The 12,171-nt window shown below is 42.1% G+C and overlaps 1 protein-coding gene and 1 long non-coding RNA gene across 3 annotated transcripts in view; one reads left to right on the top strand and one right to left on the bottom strand.

Annotated features, from left to right (window-relative positions):
- Positions 1-12,171, top strand: part of LOC122410310 (uncharacterized) — a 41,310-nt gene that overhangs the window by 5,920 nt on the left and 23,219 nt on the right. The window contains exons 2-3 of the mRNA XM_043418476.1: positions 10,498-10,747; positions 11,006-11,206. Coding sequence (XP_043274411.1) covers positions 11,184-11,206 — 23 coding nt within the window. The 5' untranslated portion in view covers positions 10,498-10,747; positions 11,006-11,183. The remainder of the gene's footprint in view (positions 1-10,497; positions 10,748-11,005; positions 11,207-12,171) is intronic.
- Positions 6,275-9,084, bottom strand: LOC122410311 (uncharacterized). 2 transcript variants are annotated; one of them, XR_006260890.1, is made up of 5 exons: positions 8,599-9,084; positions 8,087-8,166; positions 7,557-7,927; positions 7,299-7,463; positions 6,275-7,127 (listed from the first exon to the last, which is right to left on the bottom strand). It is a non-coding gene; the product is annotated as an uncharacterized lncRNA (long non-coding RNA). The 2 variants fall into 2 exon arrangements; XR_006260891.1 differs by having other exon boundaries at positions 8,759-9,084.

Raw genomic sequence — 12,171 nt, 5'->3', positions numbered from 1 at the left:
GTTGTTTTTCAAAGCGTTTGGAGAAGCGATAAATTCTTATCGTTTGCCAATTCACATGGCCAGGGAGAGTTTGTTTGTTGACTAGAATCCTCCTCAATGATCCTTGATCGATGGGAATCTTGGAGGTTGGCGTAGAAAGCGGTGGGTCGTTGCTCCGCTTCGTTAAAAGTCCGAGGTGTGGGTCTCGCGCGTCGGCGAATCTGTATCTCTCAACCGGACGTGTTCGGAGGATGATCGTTGACATGTTTCGCGATTTGACGAGTGGAACAAGTTATTTTGAGGGAGGACGAATCCGTAGGCTCGTCTGAGAGGGTGAGCGCGGGAGCAGAGAGCGAGAGACGCGTATATAAAGGAAAAGGACAGAAATTCATATGCACTCGCGTACACTCGTACGTACTTGCGAACGGGATAAAAGGAGGTTGGAGGGAGCTCGAGGGGTTCGGTGGATTCGGTTCGGAGAATGAAGCACACGCAGCCTCTACGCTGTCATCAATCACCAAATGCCACCGGCAGGGCAGGACATTTTCGCACAAAAACACACACAGCGAAAGAGGGGAGGGAAGGGCGAAGTGTGGGAGGTAAAGCGGGCGCACCATCATCAGAATCCGGCTCACTCTACCCTCGGTCTCTCTATATACCTTGCCGAAATGCATCAGCAACGTACATACGAAACGTTCGTTCGCCACCGCCTTCGCCCACCCTCGCCATCCTCTGCACTCGTCTATACTCTCACGTGAACCAGAGGATGTACAAATCTCCTCTCCCCTCCATACACTCCCCGACTTTCCTGCTGCGAAACTCCCCTCCCGAGCATTTATTCCCCTCGATCCGAGCATCCCTTCGCCTCCCTCGCCGCGGGCCACCGCATCGCGTCCGTCAGTAAAATCACCATACCCCTCGATGACGCCGGTCCAGCAAGTACGCACGACGCAGCACCCCGTCACTCGTACTCGATTTTTTCACCGGTTTTCTACTCGATATTTTTTCGATATCGCAATTATTCTATTTCAAACTATTCCTTTACTTTCTACGATAACTTATTACTGGCGATGTGACACGATGCCTCAAGTATTTGTAAACGGTCTCGGGGTTTATGTTATATGTAAAAAGAGGAAGCGAAGAACCGCAACGGAGTCGTCGGAGGAACGTCATCGATGCTGTTAATTCTCACGCGAGATACATTCGTCGATTCGTGATTAAGTATTTTAATATTAAAGTACTTTATTAAAAGGCATTAAGCGAGGTATGAAGCGACCAAGAGAAAGAGTCTCGCGGCTTGTCAGGTCGCGTAAAAACGCAGAACTGAATCCGCTGACTCGCTGCGGGAATGCTCAGTGCTGGTGCTTCTGCTCTGCTCTTGCGGACAGAGAGAGGCATCCACACCGCCGCGCGGCAACGTATGATTGGCAACAATCGACACTGTGATCGAACGTTTGTTTCAGAAACACACATGCGAGTCGAGCGCCCGGTCTCCCTCGCTCCCGTCGCTTCCTCGTGCTCGCTCTCGTCGCGCGGCGTTAACGCGAGCGCGCCAACCATACAGATACGCGCACATCGATTCACAGGCCAATACATCAACAGAGGGAAAGAGAGGAAGCGCGTTCGGCCCCGGGAGAGGAGAACAGCATTCTCCTGCGCTTGTCGTTCCATATATCGCTTCTCTCGTATACTCTCGCCTTTTTTGCACTCGCACACCCGCATTTTCTGTCCCTTTCTTTCCCCTCGTTTCTCCAACTTTATTATTCTTCCGATATCTTCATCTCGCGCGTATATTGTGGCTCGCGTTCGCTGCTGCTGGACGCATTTTTTTCCCTCTCTACCGCGTCGCTGCCCCTATCGCTCCGATACCGAGCTCCGATGTCCTTGTGGTAACTTTCGGATTCTCTGCTTTTTTTTTCTTTCCCTTCTCTATCGAGCATCGATTTTCCGATCGTTTCTATGAACATTTCATACTTTTTCCTTTATCCATTACGATGAGTGTTCTTTCAGATTGTTTTCTTCCTTCTGAACGCACGCACCAAACACATACCTATGTGCGTACGCACTTCTGCCCACCGGTTTTCAACGGTTTTCTGGAAATCGACTTTTTTTACTTTCGAATAAAACGCGTCGTCGAAGAGGGTGCCAGGAAATGGGACGACTGTTGGATGTCGACAAAGCTCATTCGCGCAGCTCTCGATACGTCCAATCTAGAGATTCACGTCCTTTTGCCTGGTCAGGGGAAAGCTGCGTGCATGCTTTGCTCCGGAACGGCCATCGACGAGCCCCGGTACAGCGTTTGTTGCGCTAACGAAACGACGTTGAGCGTTGTGTACCACATTCCGAAAAGTCGCCAGGTTAATATTTCGCGGACTCGTCGATTGAGAGCTTTTCTTGTCATTAGACGTGACGTGATTCCATTTTTTTTTAATCGACGTGCTGTTTGCTCGAATAAAACGATATTTCGGACCTTTTGAAAATACTAATGGGAAATAAATAGAAAATGTCGTAGCTACGAAGAACGCAGAAACCGTAAATTTAATAATACACGTAATAATTCATATGTTTATGCATGTTTTGCATCGCAAAAACGCTAATGAGGAAGAAACAACGAATGGAACGCTAACGGCGAAGATTTTGCGGCTACCAGGGGCGTCTTGATGAATTTTTTACACATCACAGAACTGAAAGTTCGATAAGCTTCCAACTAAATTTCATTTCTCTCTCAGGTTTCACAATTTACTCGTCAGCTCAAACCTTTTACAATATTATTGAAATTATTTGAATTTTCATAAGGAAAACCGACAACAAAGTTATTGAAATTCATAAAACACGATGAAAACACCAACTTTATTTTTTAATTATTTAATATTAAATTGTTTATTCGGCTCCGCATATCATAAATATTGAAACAGTTTCCAAACGATTGGAAGAAAATTTAATTCGATTGAATCTTCCAGAAGATTCGGATATCGATTCGACTCGAAAAAGCAATTTGCTCAAAGTTATGAAAAATTATATTTCAATTAAATTAAATTGAATGAGACCGTTCGATTTAATTGAAGAATTTGAAAAACCATTTGCCAATCAAAACAATGTTGTCGGTGGGAACGAACGTTTTTTTCCCGTGTGACAGTGGCGGCCTCGTCGTAGAAAAAGTGAATTCGTTAATTCGGTCGAATCTTTCGTCGATAAAGTGCGTTTCTGTTGGCGAAGCCTCGCATTTGAGAAGTGTTTGGAACGAGTGGGTCGGTAAAGATGAACGGTTCGTGTGAAATAGCGGTGCGCGAGCAGGGAGCGAACGTAACAGGGGCGAAGGGTGAATGACACGGAGCCTTTTGTACGAAGGATGCACGTGTAACGCGAAAAACCATAGTACGGGATGCGGGCGAACGGGGAAGCTCGTTGAGAACATGAATTTATTGGATTTTAAACGATTAATTGAGAATCGTTTGCTCGTTTAATATTTTGCTTGGAATTTGTCCGGGAGGCGCACAGTTGTTGTAATTTCTCGGTCATTCTGCGGTCTCGCAATCCAGGAGAAAGTGTCCGGGCGCCTGATCGAAAATATAATATTGGCAAACCTCGAACAGAAATACTCTCCCCCGCGTTTGTAACATGGCTATAGATCAAGATACTCGCGTGATAGTAAACGACAAAAACAAACTATTCCACCGTAGATGATGAACGAACCGAGTTTGCGGTTCTCCGTTTCCGCTCGAACGGCTTTAAGTTCGGCTGACCGAGCCCGAGATTTCGTCCTGAACCGATTTGCAAAACGACCGCACCACATGTTAAAATCGATCTGCATATACCGCTCGGGATGCGGGCTTCGATCAATTCGGAACAACGAATTTTCCGCGTGAATCGAAATTGTTTAATAGTCAACCGATTTGGACAACACGCTTTGTGTGTGCCGATACTCTCGTGTTCCAGCATTTTCCCTTATTTTATTATCACACGCGCTCATTCCCACATTATTCTCGTTTTAATTCTGAATTTTGTCGCCGTTTATATGCGACGAAAAACTTGGAAAGGCGTGATCGATGTGGCTCCCGTTTGTGGAGCGAATTTTTTTCCCAATTTTCCTTCAAACTCGAATTCAAGGTGGCACATTTTTCGAAATTATGATTTGAGATGAAATTATGAAATACTTGATAGAACTGTAATGTTGACGGAGGATCGGAAGGAGTGAGAAGAAGACAGTGCGTTTCGCGATACTGACTGAAATTTAATTATTTATCGAATCGTTTATTCGTTGCGTATCAGAAGAGATGAAGCGTTTTATACAGCTCGTATGAGAGGTTATATAGTCGAAATATATTTTTTCACTCGATGCAAATAAAAATGGTTTTTATTCATGGAGTGGATTGAGCGCTAGAAAAGATTATTCTGATCGTGAAATATTTGCAATGGTTGTTTTCGTGGCTCGAGGCGTTTTGAATTTCGTCACTTCGGCCTTTCGTTCATTATCCATGGGATGAAATTTTTAGTTGCCATTTTTGTAACTCATTCGTTAAGGTCGATGAACCGATAAAGAAATTTCGAAACATTGTAAACTAATTTCTCTGCTTTATTTTTTTCACGGAAATTCACTACTCGGTCAATATTTACAAAAAATACTTCAATTTAGTGCATAAAAAAATCATAAATTCCCACAATCATTTTTGTTGTAAATTCTCCCTGTGAACTCACGTTAGTTGACAAAATTAAGGGCTTTTCGTTCAATAAATTTGTCAATTTATTTGATGTCTGCTGTTTTCTCACATTATTCAGTGAACGTCATTCGAACCATGATCGAAAAAAAAAAATTTCCATCACCAATAACCCGTCGCACCAAATCCAAGGGATTTTTGCGTGGCGCATCATAATTATAATATCTGACAATTATAATCAAGCCGCGATACAATGAATCGATAATCAATTCGCCTGTTAATGGTCTCGTTCCTCTTCCCTTAAATGATAAATTAGACCGACCTTAGTCCACTCCCCGAAGGTCTCTCGAAAGCAAGACAGATCTATTGATTGAACGATCAATTGAGTGTTATGTCATTGGAGTATAGACAGTAAAAATATCATGAAAAGCTTCAGTTTTTTTCGATTGAAGCAGACGTTAGATATTTTCTGATTTTTTGGAATCTCGCGTTCGTTTCAGAGGTTCCAGGGAAGCTTTCAGAAATTTAGTGACGAAAGTATCCAGCTTTATTCATTAGAAAAGCAAATGTATTTTGACGTGACGAGTCACAAATATGCTGGTCATTTTAGAAATTACAGGTCGTTTGAAACTTGCTTCTTAACACAGTTTTATCGTTGATTCCATTTTCATTTAAAATTTCGAGTTTCGCAGCGTCGTGTGGGAAATGGAAAACGAGAGTTTTCGGTGCGCAGTACATTTTTCTTTCATCACTCGACCGCAAGGTTCGTCCATGGAAAATGAAGTCGGTAAATTGACGCGGCGTAACGAAATGCTTAACCTGATATCGTTGTTTTTCATTGATTCTTTGACATTTTCATATTTGTTATTATAATTGATCCTCGTGACATAAACGGACCAAGATTTAAAGCACGTTCAGGGAAAATGCTGGTGTCGTCTTTACTAAAAAAAATGTGAATTAAAAAAGTACAGCCCGCTTCGGAATTTTATTAACAGCATAAATATTATGGAGGGTGAGTAATCGAGTGGCGTTTGCTCGCTCGTGTTATCAGTAGACCTTCTCAAATAGCAGGAACCCCGATGGGGCGACGTATCGTTGGTGCGTCCTTGTGGTCCTTCCTGACCTCGAGAATTGGTGATTTTCGCAGCAAAGTCCCTGCAAACGCGATGGCAATAGTAACAAAACTTTACGAACAAACGTTGTTTTCGTTCTAATTAAATCGATGCTTGAATTCCATCAAATTATTTTGAAGTGAATATATAAAGTTTGATAGAATCGATTACTCAACTTTCGTCAAACGTTTGGCAAGTTATAGAAAAAAAAACGGTGTATGGCGATTCTTCGCGTTTGATCGTTCGATATGCGACTCGCTCCCTGCTATTCGTACGTGCTCAACGTGCTTATGTGTATATATGCTAAACGCGCGTCTCTCCGACACCGAATAGCACTCTCTTGATCGGAAATCCGTCGAATCACCACTAGCGCATCGACGAGCTAAAACGCATTTGTTTTTCTACCCTTGTCTTTATTTTTGAGGAATGGAAAATCGCAGTTTACGCTGAGATAAACAGTTGTTTGAGCTCAATGCAGTGCAGTAAGATCGGACTGTTGTTTGTCTGGGTTGCTTTTTTTTGCTCGTTCATTGCTTTCGTATTTTGCATTAACTCTTGATCGTTTTTTGTGAGTCTGACGCCGGGTAAATGTATTCCATGGTATCGGAGATTCGAGTTGTCTTCATTGAAAAATCCCCTTCAAACAGATCGTGTTGGATGTACGATGTGCATTTTCCTTCTTTGGAAATGTTTTTCTTCGCGGAATTTTCGCTTGCTCTTATAAAGAAAAATTCTCATATTGTACATTAATGTGTGCCCTTTTTTCAATCCTTACGGATATTGCGACGCAACGTTTTCTGACGATTTCGTAAATACAACGAATTGAAACTCGATTGCACATTTATTGATGGTGAACATGTTTTGACAAAATGGACTATTTTTTATCAGTTTTTAAGAGATTTCCGGATATATTGGAATGGAGGAATATTGAAAAAAATTATTGATAAGCGTTTAAAAAAGAAATACAACATTTTTTCAAATTAAAAGTTTTCGTAATCATCTGCTGAATAAATACTCGATTGTTTGGAGGATGCATCAATTTTTATACACGTTTTTGTTCAAATACTCTCCGTTACACAATTCTGATTATTTAATTTAATTCTCTCTGTCATAAGAAAGTTTGCCTGAGATTAGAATAGTTTGCCCAGAAAATACAAAAATGACAATTATACAGATCCAAATATTTCATAATTTTTTCTGCCAGTTTACCATGAATTTTGGTTAATAAATATCTACAAATCTGCACTGTCCAGTTTTTTTCTTGTAGTTCGCAGTAACAGTTTCTGCGAATGAAATAAGATGTTAACCTTCCAGTGAAGGATCTTTGAGCTGCACCGCCATCGTTGCTCCCTCGGACACCATTCATTGACAAACATAGAGGCTGCAACCATTAGAGCAAAATAAACAAAAAATCAACAACTTCGATGCCATTAAAAAATCACGATGATTCGGTTTTAGTGTTCTCGGTCAATAATGACAAACTCGGTGAAAACTTGGCAAATAAACTTTCATTTTTTCAGTACATTTCGATATTTTGTTAATGAAATCATACCGCATTGGCACTTCGTAAAGAGATTCGTAGTTGATCCAACGATTCCTCTCTGCGTGCACGACGATTGCCACATGGCCAAATATAGTGTTGTTCAATCGGTAGTGCCACGTTTACTCTTAAGAACTATCAATAGAAGCACAAAGCTTCGCGGCGAGCCTCACCTAGCTAAACGGTTGAATGATTGAAGAATCAAAATGAATAAAAAATGCAGCATTCGATGTGTACCGTTTACTGGTAAATATGTATGTTGCATTTTACCTGCTCAACTTGGCGTGGCACGTGGCATTCCGCCAACATTGTACCACCGGGTGGCCTCGATCGAAGCCCCTCTGACAATCACAAGCAGCTTGATAGAGCACCTACATGGCGTTCTACCATGATCGATCATTTATCTCCGTATTTGTGGACCAGGCTCACGTTGAATTTCACTTTTTTTCAAGCGATTTTCGAAATAGTCAAATATCAATCAATCGCGTTCGATTAGCCTTTTTTTCACATGTGTACCAATTTCGTTCGGCTTGTCGGTCCTTTTGTTTTTTCAGAATTGTCAAATTCTTCAATCATGTTTTTATGGTATTTTTTGATTTACTTGGAAAGCTGTAAGTCTCTGTGAATTCACGACGGAACGACTGGAATGTAGAAACGCAACAATGAAGCATAAAATAAACTTTTGCGTGTCCATTTTTTCGTTGCGTTACAACGCAGACATTCAATGAGCCTTTTCTCGTCGAACTTTGAAACTAAATAAAAAATCATTAAGTAGCTACTATTTAATTGTTGAAATTCACCTCCGCGAGATAAGAAGCCTGCGGAATGTTCCATGAGTTTTTCAGCCATCCGAATCGAGCCACGCTTATTTTCCTCCGTGCTGGGACAAGTATTTAACGAAACATCAACCTCGCGAGTGGAGTCTGATTTTTCCAATGAACTGATCAACTGCGTGGGGTGGAAGAGGGGAGGGATCGTGAAAAAAAGCAGAGTGGAATCGAGAGTAGATAACTCGTGAGTGGGGGGGAGGAAAACGAGGTTGATAGCGCGAGGTGTAGGAGCATAAAATCGAGCCGAGATTGAACGGTGAGTGTGGATCGAGTCTCGTGAGACGATTATAGTTTTCTGGTAACCAGCGGTTCGTACTCGGACGTTACAAGTGCAGGCAAAGGATATGATAGTGAGATGGGAAGCGGCGAGAGTGGTGAGGACTAGTTTGGCGAACGTCGAGGCAAAGAAATCGTGGAGCACGCAGGCGGAGGAAGAGATGGGAAGAAGGAGAGCGGTCCAGGGCTGCGTGAATTTCTCTCACCTTCGGTTGCCGCGTAGCGACACGATCAACGCGCTTCCTCTCCCTCTCCTTCCCTCCTTTCCTCTCGCTCACAAGCTCACATTGATTACGCGAGGAAGAGGGGACATTTCGTATTCACGGCTTGCAGAGTAACGCGAAAATCCTGGCGCTGTACACGTACCTGTATACATATATTATGTACACACAGATGAAACATCCTCTGGAATACATCGTAAGGGTGGCGTAGGCGTGGCGAATGGTCACCGTCTCGGTGCCTTATTCGTTGAAAAGTTTGCGCAAAATCCCGCCTCTCTCAATACGCCGCGTTCATCTCGTCGAGTTTGTAGACCTCTCTGTCATCCCCCTCTCGTCGCCCCCGCTCGTGCGACACGTACATTTCTACCGTTCTGCTCTCCATCCGCGCGCGTTTATATATCTCTGTGTATGTTTTCTCGGGAGCGCCGGACGACGGCAATCCCTCGCGACTCTCCAACGCGTTGGCTAGTGCTTTTCCTCCTGCACATATACAAATATTCTCTCTCTCCAGATGCCTATTTTCCTACTCCAAATATATATATATATATACATTTATTCTCATTCATATACGTATCGTTTGCGTGTGACGGTGATACACGCCGATGCGCGAACGCCGACAGCCGTAGCGCTCCCGTGTAGGTGTCCGTATACATACGCGCAGCGAGTGATTCTGTGTCACTGGATGAAACTGCACGGCGGGGTACAGACGAGCAAACTCACCCAACACATCTCTACCGCTTAATGACACCAATACCTCCATCCTATTCTCCTCCCATCTCCCTCTCTTTCTCACTTTCGTTCTCGTATCTCACGAGGCTACGCGCAAGAGAAACTACATGGAAAATTAGAAGGAGCGAGGGAGACGAGGGAAAAGCTGCGCGAAAGAACGTGCGCGTGTTACCGTACACTACTCAACGAAAGCTACAACGATCCTGCGTGTACACACGAAAAGCTCTCACTTCCTAGTCGCCGCCATCATTCCACAAGCATTTTTTCCCTACTTTCGTACCCTCTCCCAGCAACGGCCTCACGTGCGTCGGCATTGCTCCCTCGCCTGATAACTCTTACATGTGTTTACATACGCATTTGCAGGGCGTCTACCTGCTTTTTCACCATTGCCGTGACCCCCGTGCTCGACTTTCTCATTTTTTTTTCGTCCCAACTATCGCCGATACTCCTCGAATTTTGTCTATCGAAGGTTACAGATCTCGTCAAGGCTGAATTGGAGAACGGATTATTTGCTTCGACGGCCTTGAGATAGAAATCTTTTTTTTATCCTCCTGGGGGTTGACCGCCTTTTTGATGAGAAACTCAATTTTCGAACTGGTCAATCTCAGAGAAAGATTTTACCATGGTCTACCCCTGAACCGGATGAGACTCAAAAGGCTGCACATGTTTTGTCCGAAAGATTGAATCATCAAAGGGAGGATTCCTGGTAATCGGAGACCATTATTGCCATGAGACATCACCGCGTTTGATCCCAGAATTTCGCTCATTATATGAATCCTTTGAGAAAGCAATTTGAATGGGTAATCGTTTTTGATGATTTCTCGCTGAGGGTGACGCCGATTGGCAGATCTAGAAAACGCGTTTGATGCTGTTATAAGACTTTCGATCCGCGAACGCTGGTACCGGAAGCACTGACGCTTCGGGCTCGGCACCGTCGAGACTCATTCAGTTCTGAAAAAAAAAATATTTTAGTTAATTGGATAGTTAATTATGGGCTTGTGATTGATAATGAAGCAAGGGAACTATGATCCTCTGACGCTGTTCCTGCGAATATCATTTGTCAATTTTGCTCCAATGTGAACGGTGTTCAACAAACTTTTGAAATTTTGAGGCGCGAAAAAACAATACACGACGATCCCATTGATTTTTCAACAGGGTGGAAGTTTTCTTTGTAGTTTCGTCCTTTGGAAAGCAACCACTTCCATGTCCACGAGGGGTCGGTCTGGATCTCACGTAGCCTTGACGATCCTTTATATTCATCGATATTTTCGATACCAAATATTCATCGTGTCGTTACTGGATAACGAAAAAAATACGTCAGTCGTGGACAATCGGATTCAGGAGGATCGGATCATTGGGCACCGAGTCGGAAAAAAAACTTGGGGTACCAGCGTAAACGGCTCGGGTAAGTTTTCGAAAAAATTATTTTCCTCGAACCCCATAAGACTTGAGAAGATTTTAGGAAGCCGTGAATTTCGATATTTTTTCAATGATTTATGAAAGTTTTTTAAAACCGTTTGCTTGTAAACAGAAGTGCACAGAAATAAATTTGCAACGTTTTCATGCAAGTTTAAACTCGCGATCATTTATATAATTGGTTTTTATTCATTTTTCATGGACAGGACATTTTGAAAAATTTAAATTAAAAATGGTGTTTTTACAGAGCCGCGCGTTAATTCCAGGCACACACGAACCTCCTCGAAAATACCGGGGGAAAAAACGTAGATGAAAAAGATCGTTGAGTCAAAGAAATCAACGGTCCCTTTCAACGGTTTTTTTTAGTACAAACCCCGAGCATGATCTGATCACGGATTACGTCCAGATTACGACGTAAATCTACTATGTCGGCGAAACCGGATTTGAGGTAAAACTTTTTCGTCCTATCCAATTTCCATGGTATTTTATAGGGTTTTTGAAATTATACACACCGAATAAAAACTTTGGACCAACCACAAATAATCATTGCAATATAATAAAGTAATAAATAAGCAAATTTTTGTTTCTATTAATCCAACGACAATTTTACTATGATAAAAAATATTGGAGTTGACCAATGATTCCGATCAAAAGTTATTTGGATCGTTGTTTTACTTTTTTTTCCTTATCACCGAAAAACAAGGTTTTTGCCCCTCGAAAAGTGGAATCTGATTTTGATCTTTGATCCGAATTCTATTGGATTTGAATCTGAATTTGGTTTTTGATCTTTATTAACAAAACTGTAACGTCGTAACACATTGGAATTTTTTTTATTCAGTGTTAGGACGACTTGTTCAATACTAGAACATTCCACTTTAATAATTTTAGTGTTTTTATAGATTTACCAGAATGATCAGCTATATTTTATTAATTAGAAAATAAAATTTCAAACTTAATCATTATTTAATGTTTGTCACACACGTTTCAATTGTTACTTTCATTAGGTGACATAGTTTTCGAGAATATCGATCGGTTTTAATCTCTAGACAACCCTCGGTCGATGATCGACTGTGGCTCTCAAGCTCACCAACGCTGTTAAGCGCATACAGCGGAACAAATTTCATTATTTTCATTATTGGTAGTCACACAGCTTACGATATCAGGTCTTGATAACGTTAAAACTTGATCAAAGGAAATTCCGTCGACCACTTAAAGAGAAAAATATCATTGTTGTCAACCAGCCACTAACAAGATTTCTTTATTGAATTATCCAAAGAAGTCCAAACTTTAGAAAACTATATTCGAGTGCCCTTTTACTATCATTTTGGCTGGCTCAGAGATCTGCGTTTTTCCCAGTTTTTTCCATCTCCACTGTTTAATTGGGCTCGAAGGTTCGCTAAGGGTCGATCGAGA

Source organism: Venturia canescens, chromosome 4 (assembly GCF_019457755.1).
Source record: "Venturia canescens isolate UGA chromosome 4, ASM1945775v1, whole genome shotgun sequence".
In the NCBI taxonomy this organism is placed as follows: Eukaryota; Metazoa; Arthropoda; class Insecta; order Hymenoptera; family Ichneumonidae; genus Venturia; species Venturia canescens.
This window is presented reverse-complemented; position numbering and strand designations above follow the sequence as displayed.